At 37.9% G+C, this 18085-nt stretch overlaps 1 protein-coding gene across 1 annotated transcript; it reads right to left on the reverse strand.

Moving 5' to 3' along the window:
• Positions 1–624: 624 nt before the first annotated feature.
• LOC121889899 (E3 ubiquitin-protein ligase ZFP91-like) lies at positions 625–8560 on the reverse strand. Its single transcript, XM_042402124.1, has 11 exons — positions 7878–8560; positions 7475–7506; positions 7245–7379; positions 7070–7103; positions 6873–6959; positions 6585–6740; positions 4468–4518; positions 4305–4383; positions 3907–4021; positions 3599–3698; positions 625–2675 (listed from the first exon to the last, which is right to left on the reverse strand). Exons 1-11 carry the CDS (start codon positions 8222–8224, stop codon positions 1760–1762), a joined length of 2052 nt encoding a protein of 683 aa, XP_042258058.1. The 5' UTR covers positions 8225–8560; the 3' UTR covers positions 625–1759.
• Between the last annotated feature and the right edge of the window lie 9525 nt (positions 8561–18085).

Consider the following 18085-nt stretch of genomic DNA (forward strand, 5'->3'; position numbering starts at 1 on the left):
ATCAGAGAACACTGGCTAGTGTATTTTTAAGCAACGATATCCTTCTCACTATAGTAATAGGTCTTTAAAAAATAAAATTCAGGGGATCCTTACAAAAAAAAAGAACAGTGACTACTGGTTTATATCTTGTCAGCTTTTTTCTAACTCAAGAATTAATATCATACCAACTTCAGTTGATTTGTAGAAGTATAATAGATTATTTATTATAATCTATTTAACTCCAGAGGATTATTTCTTACAAAATGTTACAATTAGTGTGTTTTTAGTCTGCATGCCATATTTACCTAATATTGGTTGCCTTGAGTGCCTTTTTTAAGTTTGTCACATGTTGTATTATTTCCTTTTAAGATGATAGTTTTGTAGCGTTTTATAGAAGTTAAAATTGTCATTTGTGGTTTTATGTCTGTTCTGTAATGTTTTTTTCACTTATGCCATATCCTCTTATGTATTTTAGTCTTGTTTCTTTCAAAGCAGAACATCAGCCTGCTCACAGACTGCAGATTGGCTAAATCTGGTATATTTACATCATATTGATGTTAATTAGTGAGTAATGTCCCTGACACATAAATAAAGTAAAACTGTATCATCTTAATAAAATGATTTGTCAAAATAATCAACAAAGACTTTAGAACATAATTTGTTTATTATAGTTATTCTGAACACATTTCCTGATAAATTAGGATTGTAAGCTTATGAGTGCTCAGTAGTAGTGGCAGTGTACAGAGGTATATTTTATTCTCAAACATTGCTTCAAATGAAAACTGGCATTTTCTTGTTGATTTAGACAATTACACTATGATTTCTGATCATAATACTTCTACCTGCATAATCTTGACTATGAAAAAAAAAATCAATCAAGGATCTGTAAGTCCAGAAGTACAAAGTGGAAGTGACACGACTGAGGTTGAGGAAGGTGAACAAACACAACCAAACAAGGAAGGCGATTTCGATCTTTGCTTTACAAAAATACAGTAACCTTCATTGCTTTGATTTATTGGGTATGGTAAGTGAATCCAATAGACTCCATGTGTTTATCAGAGCCTCCTGCAAATTGCTTATTATAAGGTGGTTTAACTTGATTTAGAAAATGTTTAAATCAAGTTTAGAAAATGTAGAAAATTTCAGATTGTGGATGTAATCCTTGTCGAAATCTTTGCAGAGAGAAAAAAAAAGAAATTTGTGTAAAAATATAGTATAAATTCAATAAAACGTGTCATTTGGGTTGCCTTGCTACAAAGTCTCTTTTACAGACTCCCTCATTTGTTTGTAGTTGATGCGTCTAATACATTTAACATAAATAACAAACAATCTAAATGATGTCAATGATACTCATCTGTTCACTTTGCAAAGAGAAGCATATAAACACAACAGGGATACTATGGGCACATACAGTAACTTTCATTCTAGACTTTCTTTTTATCTTTCAGTCTTCTTAATCTCTAAAAATGTCTTATCTGTAATGGAAACACATATACAAACACAGGGTGACAAAGCCAAAGAGTTATAAAATATTCATCAAGTGGTAATAGAAGTGTATGTTATCTACAATATTATAAATCATACTCCCTGATAAAAAGTAGCTCTGTGTACTGTAGCTATATAAGTGACTACTACATTAAAACAAATTCTAATATATCAAATATTTGTCAGCTTATCAACTTTTGACAGGTCCCTCAGTCTTTTGTCCCTTCCTTAAATCAAAACAGTCTTGTTATTTGCGTCTCCTTCAGTTTGCTGTACAACTTTTGTGGCCGTACATCTACATTAAACTATCACCTTGAACGTCGGCGCACTGTAACAGAATCTGTCTCTCGCTCTCTCTCTCCCAAACAATCCCCTCATCTTCCTTCCTCCTCTCCCCGTTACCCTCCCACATAATTTCCCCTACATCCTGATGATTATCGCCAACCACCACCCTGTCCCACAGCTCACCCTCTCCGGGCAACTGTACGTCTTCGTCAGCGTCCCTGCCCCACTGCACGGCCTGCTGGGGAGCTAGGGTGGCTGTGGATGCCAGAGTGGTGACGGAGCTCAGGGTGAGGAGGGTGCTCTGGGGGTACGCGGGGGCCATGGGTGTGACAGTGTTGGCAGGAAAAGTGGACAGCTGGATGAGCTGCGGGTGGCTGGTGCTGGAGAGGTGAGCTGGAGGAGCGGTGGTGAGATGGAGCAAGGTGGGGGCTTGCTGCTCATGCGCCACCCGCACCACGTGATGCGTGGGCAGTTGGAGGAACTGGCCCTGAGATACGTTAATCTGAGTCTGTGGAGCGATCGGGAGCACCACCTGCTGCAGAGGAGTGAACGTGCCGCTCATTGTTTTCTGACTCTCCTGGCTGACAGAGGGCTGGTCAGCCGAGGTGAGCACTGGGACAGTCTCTGAGACAGTATCTGAGACGGTCTCCGGGAGAGTCTCTGGGACAGTCTCTGAAACAGTCTCTGGGAAAGTCTCTGGGATTGAGGTGGGACAATTTATTACTGAGCCCCCATTAGCTGCCAGGGCTTCAGCTATGAGCACCTCAGGGTGGCTCTTAGCCTTGTGGGCAACAACAGAGTCCTTTTTCTCAAACTTTCTGTTGCAAATGGAGCAAGAGAACTGGTAGGAGGCTTCTGCGTCATGCTTCTTCATGTGCCAGTTCAAGGAGGCCTTCTGGCGGCAGGTGAAGCCACAGATCTCACACCTGCCACAGGGTGGAGACAAAGAACAGGTTATAGTCCAAACTGACTTCAAGTCAAGTCTCAAGTCTCATGTGACACTTGGCCTCCACCTACACTGAAACTTATCACGGATTAACAAAAACAACAACAACAAAATATTATTGAACAATACAAGGAACTGAAATGGATTTATGCAACTGAGTTCCTGCTTGGTGAGGCTGTTTTACAAATAAATAGTGTGGTGACCGGAAGGGCTTCAATAAGAAACAATGAGTTCAATGTGTTGAGGTACCTGAGCCAAAATATATTATTTTAAGTATATCACCACCTAAACTTACATTAGAAATAGACAGATATCTATATAGGATACTTAGAATTGCAGCTATGAAGAGCTGAAGAGTTAGAAGAGTCAATGTCCTTCCTTTTTTTTTTCCTTTTCTTTGTGTATGTATTATTACATTAAGTTATTTGTTTTATTAGCCCCCCCCCTTTTTTCTTTATTATTAATATTTCACACTACAAACATATAAATGTTATAGAAATTATGTAGGTATGAAAAATATATGTATAACTCTTGCACTCCTACAATAAAGTATATTAAAAAATGTGTTGATTATCTTTTCTATTGTTCTGAAAAATCAGTATTTTTATGTAGTCTTATAAAAAAAAAAAAAAAATCCTCAAAACATAAAAACTAAGTAACACTTAGAATGTTTGTAGTTAACATTAAAGGAAGAATTAAGGAGAATTTGTATTGTTGGGTTATTTTAATAAATCTTACAAAGAAAAAGGAAAGTAGGCTGAACTGAAATTATGTGCTTCCTCCTTTTCATCAGGGACACAAGCCAGATTATCAAGTCTTTGTTTACGGTTAAAGATCTTCCTTGTTCCCAGCACGTATCATGGCATGACATTGCAAAAACAGTTAAGCCTACTTTCTACTTACTGTATTGGTTTCTCTCCTGTGTGGATCATCCTGTGCACCGCCAGGTTATGGGAGCTCTTGAAGGCACGAGCACAAAACTCACAGATGTAGTCCCTCTGATCTGAAAGACAGATCACAAACAGAAATAAGCAAACTAAATGATAGAAAAGAGACTGAAAGGTTTTTAATTACCATCTCTTGGCTAGATATGTCCTACTACACATTTAAAGCAGCTGGTCTAATCATTTTCATAAACAAATGCAAATATACATAACGTGCAGTCCCGGTCTAAACAACATGTAAATGAACACCTGTGCCCTAAACATCACCTGTGTGGTGCTTAGCGTGGCGCAACAGCTGTTTCTGCAGACGAAACAATCGCCCACATGAGGGGTGATCACAGACGTACTTCTTTTTCAGCAAATGCTGGTATTTTATATGGTGCTGAAATTAAAAGATGAGAGAAAATCAGAAGCAGGTACAATGACACTCATAGTTCTTTACAGGTGAAACTATTAAATGATTTAAAACATTTACTGGTTTCTTTACATTACAGTAAACAAACTCTGCCTCTGATGCTTTGCACCTTGAGGTAAGTTCAAGATCTAAAATGGAAAGCAGTACTATATATATACACATTTTATTTCCTTGTTACAGAGCCAAATGCCAGACAGCGCCTTTAAATATATACAGGGTTGTCATGGCTACACTTGACATAATGGCAAACCTGTAGGTAGCGTGGGTGAGCTAAGACAGTACCACAGCCCTCCATTTCACAGCGAACATACTGCACTGGGGGCTTCTTCCTGTGAGCACAAAAAAGAGGAAATATCTTTAATAATTAAGTAATACTGGTTACCTATAGTTAATCTCGTAACTGACCCTCTTACCTTCGTTTAGGCGGCCGAGGTGCTTTGTCATCTTTTTGTTGTCTACCTCGCCTAAAATGAAAACAAATTCAATTAGAGCCAGAAACCTTCATCTCTCGGCACCACACAATTAAATTCAGTCACATTTGCTCAAGAGTTCATTGTTTGGCATCAAATCCAACAGGTGGCCTTTTCTCTGTTTCTAGGTGGCAACGTGTATTGTGATTTTGTGTGTTAACTGTAATGTTTAAATGTTTTATTTTTTTTAGCATGACAAAGCTTGTATACATCACAATTTTCCATTCACAATGTTGTCTGTCTGAAAACGACAGTCAGGTGCCCAACTGAACATTGAAAAAGTTTTTTCTTGCCAAAATCATTCCTCCTGTTCATACGGGCCACTAATAACAATGAAAGTGATGTGGGCTAAATTCCGCAAGGCATGGCGAGTTTATTTGTATAACACATTTCAAAAATGAGGCAATTCAAAGTGCTTTACATAGAGCATAAAAGGCATCAAGACAGGATATAAAAGCAACACAAGTAAAAAGACATTTAAATACAATTAAAAAGTGTTGAATTTGGAAATAAAAAGAAGCTAAAAAGGAATGACAGATTAAAAAAGGAGAATAATAGATGCAGTGCAGTGTAAAATATTAACCCTCAAATTTGGTTTAATAAAAGGCAGCAGCAAACAGAAAAGTCTTCAGCTGTGATTTAAAAGAGCTGAGAGTTGCAGCAGGCCTGCAGTTTTCTGGGAGTTTGTTCCGGATATGTGGAGCATAAAAACTGAACGCTGCTTCTCCATGTTTAGTTTTTACTCTGGGAACAGAAAGCAGACCTATCCTAGACCCCCTAAGAGGTCTAGATGGTTCATAATGTAGCAGCAGATCAGAGATGTATTTTGGCCCTAAACCACTCAGTGCTTTATAAACCAACAGCAGCATTTTAAAATCAGTTCTTTGACAGACAGGAAGCCAGTGTAAAGATCTGAGAACTGGAGTTATATGATCCACTGTCTTGGTCTTAGTGAGGACTCGAGCAGCAGCGTTCTGAATCAGCTGCAGCTGTCTGATCGATTTTTTAGGGAGACCTGTAAATATACCGTTACAGTAGTCGAGTCTACTGAAGATAAATGCACTTCAGTTTTGTCTTTGTTTAATTGAACAGGCCTCCTTCTGTGCAAAAATGTATTTAAAAGTTTATCTGAAGCTAATACGAAGCTTCAGCCGTCCAAGTCAAATCAAGTAGATATCTTTCAACATTACAGTCTTTTTAGTGTCAAAGCCCCTCTTTTTCTTACTAAACTTCCACCGCAGCTCAACAGGGAAACACAAAGAGGGAATTAGATGCTAAAAAGACTGTAAACGTGTCAGATATCCACTTGATATGACTAACTCAGTCTGCTGAAGCCTCATATAAGCTTCAGGTAAACTTTTAGATGCTTTTTTGTTGACACTCTGTGGATTTTGTCCTCCATCACATTCAAATCTTTTAATAGCCAGTATGAGCAAAGAAAAGCTCTTTCAGTGTTCATATGGACACCTGACTGTTGTTTTAAGACAGACTTGAAAAATTGTGAACCTATCCTTTAACTTCATAAAATCTCAAATATGATCATTTGGATTTAGAAAAATCCCGAAAGTAGACTTCAGTCTCAGTCAGAAAAAAGAGGAAAGTGAAACATATCAAACATCAGCTTATCAGTAGCCACCTTTACATAGACTGTTCAAGCTGGGAATGCTGTGTCTTTATTCTGCCTCACTGATCTGTATACAAGGTATGGACGTGGAGTCTAGCGGCAGCAATAAGATGGCTAGGGAGTTAGTCACAGAGCCGGATTGACTTCTGTGTAAAAGAGAAGGTCGGCATTCGGGACAGAGAGCTGACGCTGTTACACGTCATTCCTCTGTATTGTTAACTTCCTTCACGGTGAACTTTGAACACTTGGAACGATTTGGTATTGAAACACAATTAAAAAACAAGATCAAGGAAAAGAATGCGCTGTGTTGACCGACGTTGTGTCATCATGTGACTTTGTAACGTGTTCCTCTTAGACTTAAGAGTTACGTGCACTGATGCTAGATTGTTCAAAAAGTCAAGGTGTTCCTAAAAATCTATTATTTTCTCTTACTTACTTCCTTGGTGGTTCTGTGTTATCTTCCACTTCATCTTCACTTCGCAGAATGACCTCAGAAGATTCCTCCATCTTAATGTCACTTCCTTCTTCATCCTTATCTGATTCCTCTTTCTTAACCTCCTGTTGTAAGAGTGCTCGTCGCCTTGATTTTTCCCTAAGGAGTAAAGGAAAAAAAAAAAGCATAATTTACTTTAACATTCTTCCTGATAGTTTTCTTAATATGATGAACTTCAAAGTAACACTCATGACTAATACTCATTATGGAGAGGCAGTGAGCTCAACGTACGTCTTTGTCTCAGGTTGACAGATGACATCATTTGGGTCATCTCTGAACGGTGAGTCCTCACTGAGAGCCACATCTGGATCTGCAATGCTAATACGGACATCAATACCATAGTGACCACAATGAAACCCACATAACCAAACCAAACAGAAATCCAACATTCCCTCTTTTGCTCATTTAATAAACTGTATACCACTCACTTGTCGCTTCCGTTCAAAGCACCTGACTCCTCCCCTGAAAAACAGACGTAAAGATTTTGTAATTTCAGTTTGAGATTATTGCTGTTGTTAAATATTTGGCAGCTTAATTTCATGACATTTGCAATGGTTTGCATATAAAACATAATGAAAAGAGCCAAAGTGGTCTTTTTCTTACCACATGATGAAGTCTCTACCTCTGCTTCAGGTTTGCATGCTGTTGCTGCTGCTGCGGCACGTGGGGCTCTGTTTGGAGGTCTCTGATTGCCCCTTCTAGACTTGGACAGCTTTGGTCCTAGAGTGCGTTTGGAAGCTGAGACAGTCAGCATGTATTAGTGACAGGTGAATTAAAATTGCCAATATATAACTCATAGGTGGGACAGACTGAAAATTGGTGTCTTTTTGTACCTTTTTTGGATGTGGATTTCTTCACGGTGGCACTGTGTGAGAGAAACACTATAGTAAGAGATAGCTTCATACAAATCAAAATAAATCTAGTTTAACTTGAATACACAATATGACCTTTGACAATGATAAGAGTGGTATAACAAGGGCACAGACGGGAAAACAATGCATACAACTTATTTGTTTTGGTTTCAAGATCTGGTTTACCTATAGCTTTAAGAAACCCCAGTGATATAAAACACTTCCGACAATCACAGCCCCAAGCCTTGCAGTGCAACCTCAATAGCACCCAGTAATGACTATTGCCTCAGACAAGTGTCTTGCAAGTGATGTTGATAAGCTATCTCGCTGCAAAGGAAGTGAACAGAAAGTGCATTAGTTCAGGTGCCTTTGTGCACGCACTTACTGCATGACAGGTGCGTTTTTGGAGCGAGATCCTGCAGGTCTTCCTCGTCCACGTTGCACACTTGTAGGTTTTTTCTGGTGAGTGGCACTCTTGGACTCATCAGTCCTGCCAGCTACAGCCCCCCTGGCTCGCAAAACACGCACAGATCCCCCGGTATCTGACCGGGAGTCACCGGAGTCCAGGGAGGACACCGCGGTTTTTACCCGTCTCTTGCTTCCCCTTCTCCCGCTGGACGGTTCAGTCGAGTCCGGGGACGGGTTTGCGGCCTCTGTAGGACGAACACCGGTGTCTCCGGTTTCCTCTGTCCCAGGACGAGTGCCTGAAACCTCGTCTTCACCCGAGTCCATGCCGCTCTTAACAAATTGTTCTGACCCGTACTAACTTTGGGTATTAATTAGTAATGCACATTTGAAAATGTATGAAGACCGTTGAAGGCCCCAGTCAGACCAGTTTTGTTAGCTCGGTCAAGAGTGAATTTTCAGTCACTACGAAAGCATTTCATTAACTAACTTATTAAGATAAAAGTTGCGTTGTATGAGCAATAACATTTTACAAACATTCAGCGCAATATACTTCTTAAAGCTATAGCAAACCTCAAATTTCTTTGGCCGATGTAAGGACTGTTTGGGAAGCGTCTCCTTTAAGACTAGCAGCAATAGCGCGGTTATGCGAAAATGTTATGTTTGAACTCACGGGCTTCCATACTAGTTACAAGGGTGGTTGTGGGAAATGTAGTTATCACATGCATAACTCCGTAAACACTTTTCACATTTAGGCAGTTTACTAAACCTGTTATGACATTAATCTGTCTGTTATTTTCGTTCTATGAATAAGTAATACTACTATTAATTAAAATATATGGCACACCTTAATTATATCTAAAATAATTAAATACAACGAATGAATATTAAGTATTTTTTTATTCTTATGTCTTATAGCTTTATATATGAAATAATTAAATGCTACCATTAATTATTAAGTTAAAAAATCTAATAGGATTTGGCTATAGCCCCTTTTATTATATGGCACACATAAATTATATTCTAAAATAATATCCTTTTTTAAAAAATAATGCAAAGGAGGGATCAGAATCTTAATAAGAATTGAAATCTGTTAATCAGCCAAGTATGCAAGCATACAAAGAATGTGTCTTGGCGTTTGCTCCCACAAATGCAACACAGAAGAATAAAAATATAACAAGTGCGTGGTCATAATAATAATACACAAAGTAGTACTAAAATTAAATGACATTTTTAAAATCTTTCTTTAATACTTTTTATTTTATTTTATTGTCCTCATAGCATTTCATACATCTGCAGTATACCATAAATCCATAATTTTTTCTTCTATCAAAATTTCCCTATTTCCTCCTTAAAAGAGGAAGGAGAAAACAAGAAAAGAAAAAAAGAATCCAAAATGAAACAAACAGCAATTTAAAGCTGAGACAAAGACAAAGACGAAAACAAAACAAAATTTCAGAAAAAAAATTAAAATCTATTTACAGAATGTAGTAATAATAGTTTTGAAACGGGATATAAAATTTGAAATAAAATATTCACAAAGGAAATATGGACTGCACTATGGACCAAGAAATAGTTACAAGTGCAAAAATGAAATGGGACACGTGCAATAAATAATTAAATTATGCAACAGTGGAAGTTGAATGCAATGTAAAATGTTAAGTCCAGTTTGATGAAATATATGAAAGTGACAGGTGCAGAAATAAAACAAAGGATATGAAATGTAAACTCCAGTTTGATAACTTGTTAGATAATTTGCTTGTGTGCCACCTGACCCTGGAGGAATGCAGCTGTTCAATGGGGTTGGGGGGTGAGTTTGCAGTCAATGATGTTCTCAGTTAATCTGCAAAGCGGGACAAGATAGCGTCAGCTGATAAATAAAGTTTTACCCGAGGTGTGGCTGTGTCACAAAAGGTCAAGAGTAAGGGGACTGCATGGTGGATGAAATGATAAATACAGACACTCTCCACACATGAATGACAACAATGTGGCAGGTTTAGGTGTGGCAAAGACTGAGATCCTAAGATTTGACGCTTAGGAAAATGCAGACTTACTCTTTCTCTTCAGCGCCAGTATTATGTTATTAAAATTCTATAATTAACTTTTGTATTCTTCATAGGGCACACATGTGATCACTCTGGCTTTTCAGGTTTGAACACACCTTTTTATAAACTCAACTGTCATCTAATGAAACTTTTGACTAAAGTAATCATGAGTTGCTTAATGAACTGCAGCAGTTCAAGGAATTACTAATGCCAAGGTGCCTTATTGAGAAGCATGAGCAATGACCAGATTTGCCAAATTCCCTCCAGCCTTAAAGATACAACAGCCTTAATTATTTTTGGTGCGGAAGAAGAATGATTAAAAGTCAGTTCTCAATGTGAATCCCTCATGTTAAAGACCCAACCAAGCCAGAAATATTGGTGGACTTAGACCTAAATTCTAACATCTACATTAAGACAATCACAAAATCTACCTACCATCGCCTTTAAATACAACAAAATGAAAGTATTTATGTCTCAGCAAGACTTAGAAACATGTGTCATGAACAGTGATGCTAGGGTCCTCTCTGAGATCAAAAAGGTCATTAATTTATTGGTTTATAAAGAACTGAATGGTTTAGGGACAAAATACATTTCTGATCTGCTGCTATGTTGTGAACCACCCATGTTCAGATTAGCCCACAGTTCCAAGGGTCAAAACAAAACAGAAGCATTGTTCTTTTTTTTACATACATATCTGTGTTAAGTCTAAACATCTTGTAATGCAATACATCTGCGTTGTCATCTTCCGCCTATCTGTTTATTGTTGTATTCCATTTTAGCTCACTTTCATTTTCATTTATTTTAAAATCCTATTTATCCTATTTTCATGTCTTCTGTAAATCACTTATTTGCTCCACTTGTTGTCAAAAGGTCCTATACAAATAAACTTTGCCTTGCCTTGTCTGCCAAAATTCAGATCTTCACTGACAAAATTCAGAAAATTAGACAAGCAGTCAGTGCCTTCATATCAGGTGCAGGATGTGTGTTGTCCCTGTGTCCACTTCAAATCAATTTGAGTAGTATGACACAATTCCAGCTGATCAACCACAAAAACCTAGAGGACATTATACAACATCTGAAATCCTCCTCTTGCTGCCTTGATATTCTGCCTACAGACTTTTTCAAAATTGTTTCTTTTCTTCTACAGATTGTCAACACATCTCTTCTCTCAGGTGTCCTCCCACAGGCCCTGAAAACACTCAAAAAGAACACTCTAGACACTTCACTAATGAGCAACTATAGGCCCATATCAAACCTTCCATTTTTAAGTAAAATCACTGAAAAAGCTGTTTTTCAACAGCTGAACAACTTTGTGGCACTAAACAACTGTTTTGATGTCTTCCAGTCAGGATTTCGACCACATCACAGCACTGAGACTGCTTATGTTAAGGTCTTCAATGACATACACCTAAACACTAACAATGGCAAAATTACAGTCAAAATTACACTGGATCTCAGTGCCGCATTTGACACGGTCGACCACAACATATTACTAGACAGACTAGAAAACTGGGTGGGACTTTCTGGCACAGTACTGAACTGGTTTGAATCCTACTTAAAGGACAGGGACTACTTTGTGTCTATAGGTAATTACACATCTGAGCGGACAAAAATGACATGTGGAGTTCCCCAAGGCTCCATTCTGGGGCCTCTTCTGTTCAACATCTACATGCTCCCACTAGCTCAGATTATGGAAAACAACAAAATATGTTACCACAGTTATGCAGATGACACACAAATTTACATAACCATATCACCAGGGGACTATGGTCCAATACAAGCACTGAGTAAGTGCATTGAACAATCAACAATTGGATGTGCCAGAATTTCCCTCAATTAAACAAAGACAAAACTGAAGTAATTGTTTTTGGAACCAAGGAAGAACGATTAAAAGTCAGCACTCAGCTTCAATCGATAATGTTAAAAACTACAAACCAAGCCAGAAATCTTGGTGTAGTCATGGACTCAGACCTGAATTTCAACAGCCACATTAAGACAATTACAAAGTCAGCCTACTTTCACCTAAAGAATATATCAAGAATTAAAGGACTTATGTCTCAGCGGGATTTGGAAAAACTTGCATTTATCTTCAGTAGACTCGACTACTGTAACGGTATATTTACAGGTCTCCCTAAAAAATCGATCAGACAGCTGCAGCTGATTCAGAACGCTGCTGCTCGAGTCCTCACTAAGACCAAGAAAGTGGATCATATAACTCCAGTTCTCAGATCTTTACACTGGCTTCCTGTCTGTCAGAGAACTGATTTTAAAATACTGCTGTTGGTTTATAAAGCACTGAGTGGTTTAGGGCCAAAATACATCTCTGATCTGCTGCTACATTATGAACCATCTAGACCTCTTAGGGGGTCTAGGATAGGTCTGCTTTCTGTTCCCAGAGTAAAAACTAAACATGGAGAAGCAGCGTTCAGTTTTTATGCTCCACATATCCGGAACAAACTCCCAGAAAACTGCAGGCCTGCTGCAACTCTCAGCTCTTTTAAATCACAGCTGAAGACTTTTCTGTTTGCTGCTGCCTTTTATTAAACCAAATTTGAGGGTTAATATTTTACACTGCACTGCATCTATTATTCTCCTTTTTTAATCTGTCATTCCTTTTTAGCTTCTTTTTATTTCCAAATTCAACACTTTTTAATTGTATTTAAATGTCTTTTTACTTGTGTTGCTTTTATATCCTGTCTTGATGCCTTTTATGCTCTATGTAAAGCACTTTGAATTGCCTCATTTTTGAAATGTGTTATACAAATAAACTCGCCATGCCTTGCGGAATTTAGCCCACATCACTTTCATTGTTATTAGTGGCCCGTATGAACAGGAGGAATGATTTTGGCGAGAAAAACCTATTTCAATGTTAACATTTAACACTGCACTGTAACTTTTATTCTCCTGTTTTATCTGTCTTATTCTTTTGTTTAGCTTATTTTTATTTCCAAATTTAACACTTTTTAATTGTATTTAAATGTCTTTTTACTTGTGTTGCTTTTATATCCTGTCTTGATGCCTTTTATGCTCTATGTAAAGCACTTTGAATTGCCTTGTTGTTGAAATGTGCTATACAAATAAACTTGCCTTGCCTTGCCTTGCCTTGCCTAAAACTCTGACTGCTCCAGTGGTGCTGCTCAGTGGCCAACAGATCAAAATGTGGTTGCACTGGGCAGCTTCCAGGTGTGAATTTGTGCGTCTGTGTGAGTGGGTATTCTTGGAAAAGCAGCAAAGAAACAAAAACCACCTTAACAAAAAAAGATGTATTATATTGTATTGTATTGTAAAATGTATTTTTGTTGTTTCTAAACTTGAGTCTCAATGCTGAACAAATGCCGCTTGAAATGTCAACAGCTATCAGCCACAGAATCAGGACAGTGAATTCCAATGAGTGCGTCATATCAGGGTTAATTCATAGGGATTTTTTTTTGAGTGGGCCCATGGCTGCCTTGTGTCAAAATGAAACAAAGTAGTACAGATACGATTGTTCCTGAGAAGGATGCACCTCATCCTTCTTGCTACTATCAGCTACCATCAGAACATGTTTATAGCAAACTGAACATTTTAAATAGTGAGGAATGGCAACAGCTTCCTCAAAAGATGCCTACTTGTTTTGTAATTTTTACCAAAGAGAAACAAGTCATACAACAGTTATCAAATTAATAGCAAACTATTATGAGAAATAAGCTAGGAGTATGCACGCACATCCAAGCCAAAAAGGGCAAGTGCTGGGCTGAAAGTAAGCAAATGTTGAAAAAAAAACAGATAAACAGCTGCAAACTGCAGGGCTCCAATGTCCACTTATAATTTATTGCACCAAGGTGACATTTTGAGCACTACTGCTCTTCATCAGACTCAAGTGACAAAGCACAACACCATCTTAAACATGTGCATGAATACAAGTCATATGATGCAGTCACTTTTATAAGAAATAATAAATATGAACACGCTGGAAAGCTTCCTTTCTACTTAGTCATGCCTAATCTACATACAGCAGCCTTTGCTTGTCATGTTGTTCGTCACTTCCCTGAAGTGGACTGGCAGTTATAGCAGGTAGAACTGGTTTCAGGAGACAACCTATGTTTGATGATAGTCCTCCTTTGTTACTTTTGTTTACCCTTATCATTGCGCTGAAGATTCATGCAAGATGACAGATCATTGGTGTTGATAGGTGAGTTTGATTTTCAGATTTTGTGACTCACAATCTTTAGATTCTTTGGACCCGTTTGAACTCCTTCATCTGTCAGGGGGCTGTCACAAAGGTCCCAGACCAGATTCTAGCGCAAGAGAGTGCTTGTTGATAAGTACATAAGTGTAGTCCTGTCTGACTGTGTTTGAATAGAAATTAAATTGATAAGTTATTTGATAGTCTGCAGTATCGATGCTGCCGTTGCTAAACATGTTTTGATTGCCTGAATGTTACTATTTTCTTTTGCCTCCTGAAAAGTCTACACATTTTAGTTCAGCCTGTTCGCAGTAGTTTTGTTTATCATATCATTTCAGAAATAAATTATGTATTTTATAATTATTTACATTAGTATCACTATCACTTAATATCACCACATAATATTTTCTATATTTTAGGTGTGGAGTTAAAGCAGGATGAATCAAAGCAATATACTGTAATAGATTGATTCTGACATACATGTAATTTCACACAATCATTTAAGGAGAGATTTCACATTATGGAAATATGACAAACTCTCCCTGATATGTTATTTGCATCCCATTTGTCTGTTTCATCATGTGTTGCTTCAGTGAAGGCATTAAAAGCAGTATTAAATATAACACTTCCCGCAAATGGGACTTACAAAACAGATCACGGTTACTGTCGTGAAAAATGCCACAACTGCCAAACTTGACAAATAAATTGTCTTCACAAAAATCTACACAGCTACAGGGACTTTCCAGTAGTTATTTTCCAGTCTTGTCTTTGCGAGAAATGCGTATGACATAAACAATAGCTGTGTGACATTGAAGTCTGCCAGTGACCATACCGGCTCATACCAACATACCATTGAGTCAGCATGCAAATTAACAGAGCCCTGAAACTGGATCATTTAAATTGAATGCAGCTGTTGAGTTTTGGTAATTACACTTGTGCTTCTCTTGCCATGACATGTCAAAATGTACTGTAATGTCTAGATGTACTGAGCTGTTGCATTAGATTGAATACCATAATAAGGTGTTTTTGTTATTTTGCCTCTTGCTTGTAATTATTATTTTGTACATTTCCACGGTAGTTTTTCATGTCATATTATTAAGTTTTTAAATACAAAACCTGTGCTACTGACTCTTGCATTAAATTAACCATTTCATCACCTGACAAATATACAAAATAGATAATAAAGGTGATGCTTTTGAGAGATTATTTACAGACTTCATTTTTCCCTGTGGGTGTCAGTAAGCAGAATGACTTTAGGACACTGCAGGTAGTTTTCATGCATATCATACAAAATTAATGTCAATAAAGTTGAGAAAAGTGAGAAATAAGTCCTGGGTCCTCCACATATGCTGATTATCTAGAGACAGAATCATGAATAATATTGTGCCAGTTTGCCATGCAATCTGCAACATATTATCTTAAGTAAGTATGGCATAGACAAAAAGACGCAGAAACTAAGTATGCAAGCCATGTAAAATATGCTGTTCTATTCTCATTGGCTGCAGAGTGTCCAATAATTCCTAATAATGGACACCTACCAAGTAGTTCCAGTGAAACTGTCTGTTCACCGTTCTAAATTAATGCACTAGCTAAAATGAGCAACCATAATGACAGGGACACAGTCAAAGCCTCTCTTTACAATTTATTGCAACACATTAACAAGCTAACGTCTAGTTAACATTGTTAGCTTTCTGATTCATAGCAGAGCCAAAGGGTTTCTATGAGCTGAGTGGACTATAAATATCTCCCATTGCCAAGTCATATCTAAGTTTCTTCCTGTTTACTGGAGTAGTGAACAATGTTTCCATTGCATAAGAACTGATTGTTCCAGGTATTAGTCAAACCCCTCAGATGTTACCAGAGAAACTGAGTTATGGCTTGTGAAAAACTTTAGATTTTGATTGCAAAAATATAAATTAATGGGTTTTTTTTCTTTGTCAAGTGACCACGTTATAAGCAGGATCATGACCCTCTACGGGCATTATCCCTTACATAGATAATAGGAGACAAATGCCTTGAATATGTTGCTTTTTGTCTTTGGTTATCAGATATGCTTGCTGCTCATGGATAACAGTCACTTGTCACCATGAATTGTGGACTTTTTCTAAGCCTGATGGCAGGTGAGTCAGGTTTCAGCCCATCAGTTGTTCCATGACATGACTATCTCATAACTAATATGGAAATCCCACATGAAGTCAAACATATTTAGCAGATTATTGAAATTCCAAATCACTCCATCCTTAACTCCCATGATAAATACTTAGTTAGTTAAGTTAAAAGTTGGTTAGTAACTGAAATTTAAATTCTCCTCACCTTTTGTGTAAGGAAATATAAACTATGATGACATTGCATCTTTCATCCATAATTTCCAGTTTCCCGTGCCAGCATTTAATTGACATTTGAGAGCTGTCGCTGTAAGGAGACACACTATCAATTTTTGTAGTGTGCCACCAACTACAGAACATCATAGCTCTGTATAGCCTACAAACGTTGATACAAAATATTTTCCTCCATTTTCAACAAGCCCACATTAGCTATCAACCATTAAGATGTCTGCCCCTTTATGACATACTCCACTCAGAGAGTGGAAGCTAGCAAGCTAGGCTAATGAGCTACCACTTGGAAAGTGGGAGCTAGTTAGCCTAGCTTGCTAAATTAGCATTGATTCCTGCTACACATTATTTCTTAAAACACGTTATTATAACACCTGTTGAATGATCAGTAGCTCCTGCATTGTGTTCATCCCACATTCCATGGAGGTGGGACTAGTTACTGCATCGTTAAATACAGAGTAATATAAAGAGTGCTCAAATCAGAGATGGGGCTACACAACCACTAATAACATTGGACCCCCAACTGGTTAAATGAACTGAACTTTTTTTTTTGATAATTACCTATTTAGGAAATAAATGCACAAGCCAAAACAAACATCAAGTATATATATAGGTTTCTCAGCAAAAGATATGTTTATATTTCAGTGTGACTTTAATGTTAATTGCTGCTTTTGCTTATAATAAAGTCAAGCCTTTGGTGTAAGATTAATGGATATGAAAACTATTTTTTCTCCTCACACAGTCTTCTGCCCACCTCACTTCAGGGTCACAGCCTCTATTGAGGTTCCAGAAATGAACTCAACAGATGCTTTGACCAGTATAATACCAAAGGTCAGTGAACTTTCTACACCTCAGTCATTCACCAGGAAATATTCACCTGCACCAAAAGCATGGACAACTCCAGTGACTCCACCCACGGAAGCAAATACATTTACTCCAGCTGGGGAAACAACATCCAGCAAAGTAGGAGCTTCCGTAATGGCAAATATAACAGGTGCCAAAGGAGGAACATCAGAACCAGTGCAGGAAATAAATGTAACATCAACAGTGGAAATTCTCAGTCAAAATATAACCATTGCCAATGTGAGAAGCACTGTTTCTCATGTTACTGCTCACCATGAACCTGCTCAAACTGGTCTGTCACATGATATGACCACAAGCAAACCAGCTTCAGAATCATTAGTGGTAAACCCTAGCACTTCTCATATGGATGGAGATGACATTTTTGTTGGATCTGGTACTTCCACAGTGGTGCAGAATGTGTCAGTAACTGCAACTAAGATCTATAATGACTCCACACAAACTTTTTCAGGCCCAACCAAAGCTCAGTCTAGCCAAGCTCTGAAAATGGTTGAGGTCACTTCCCCTTCATCCAACTCAACTGTGGTAAATACAGCGGTACCCAGTGACACCCCTTCAGCATCAGAGAATGAAACTACCATGTTTACAACCCTGAGGTCTGCAGAAAATACAGACATTGTTAATCCACCCATAAACATTCTTAGTACTGCTGCGCCAACCACACCCAAGGCTTCAGACGTCAGAGATCACAGCACACCAACCAGCATTCCACATTTATCACAAACTGATCCAAGTACATCAGCACTCACATTCCCAGACAAAACACAAACAGAGGGGCCAAATT

Source organism: Thunnus maccoyii, chromosome 22, assembly GCF_910596095.1.
Source record: "Thunnus maccoyii chromosome 22, fThuMac1.1, whole genome shotgun sequence".
Classification (NCBI taxonomy): Eukaryota; Metazoa; Chordata; class Actinopteri; order Scombriformes; family Scombridae; genus Thunnus; species Thunnus maccoyii.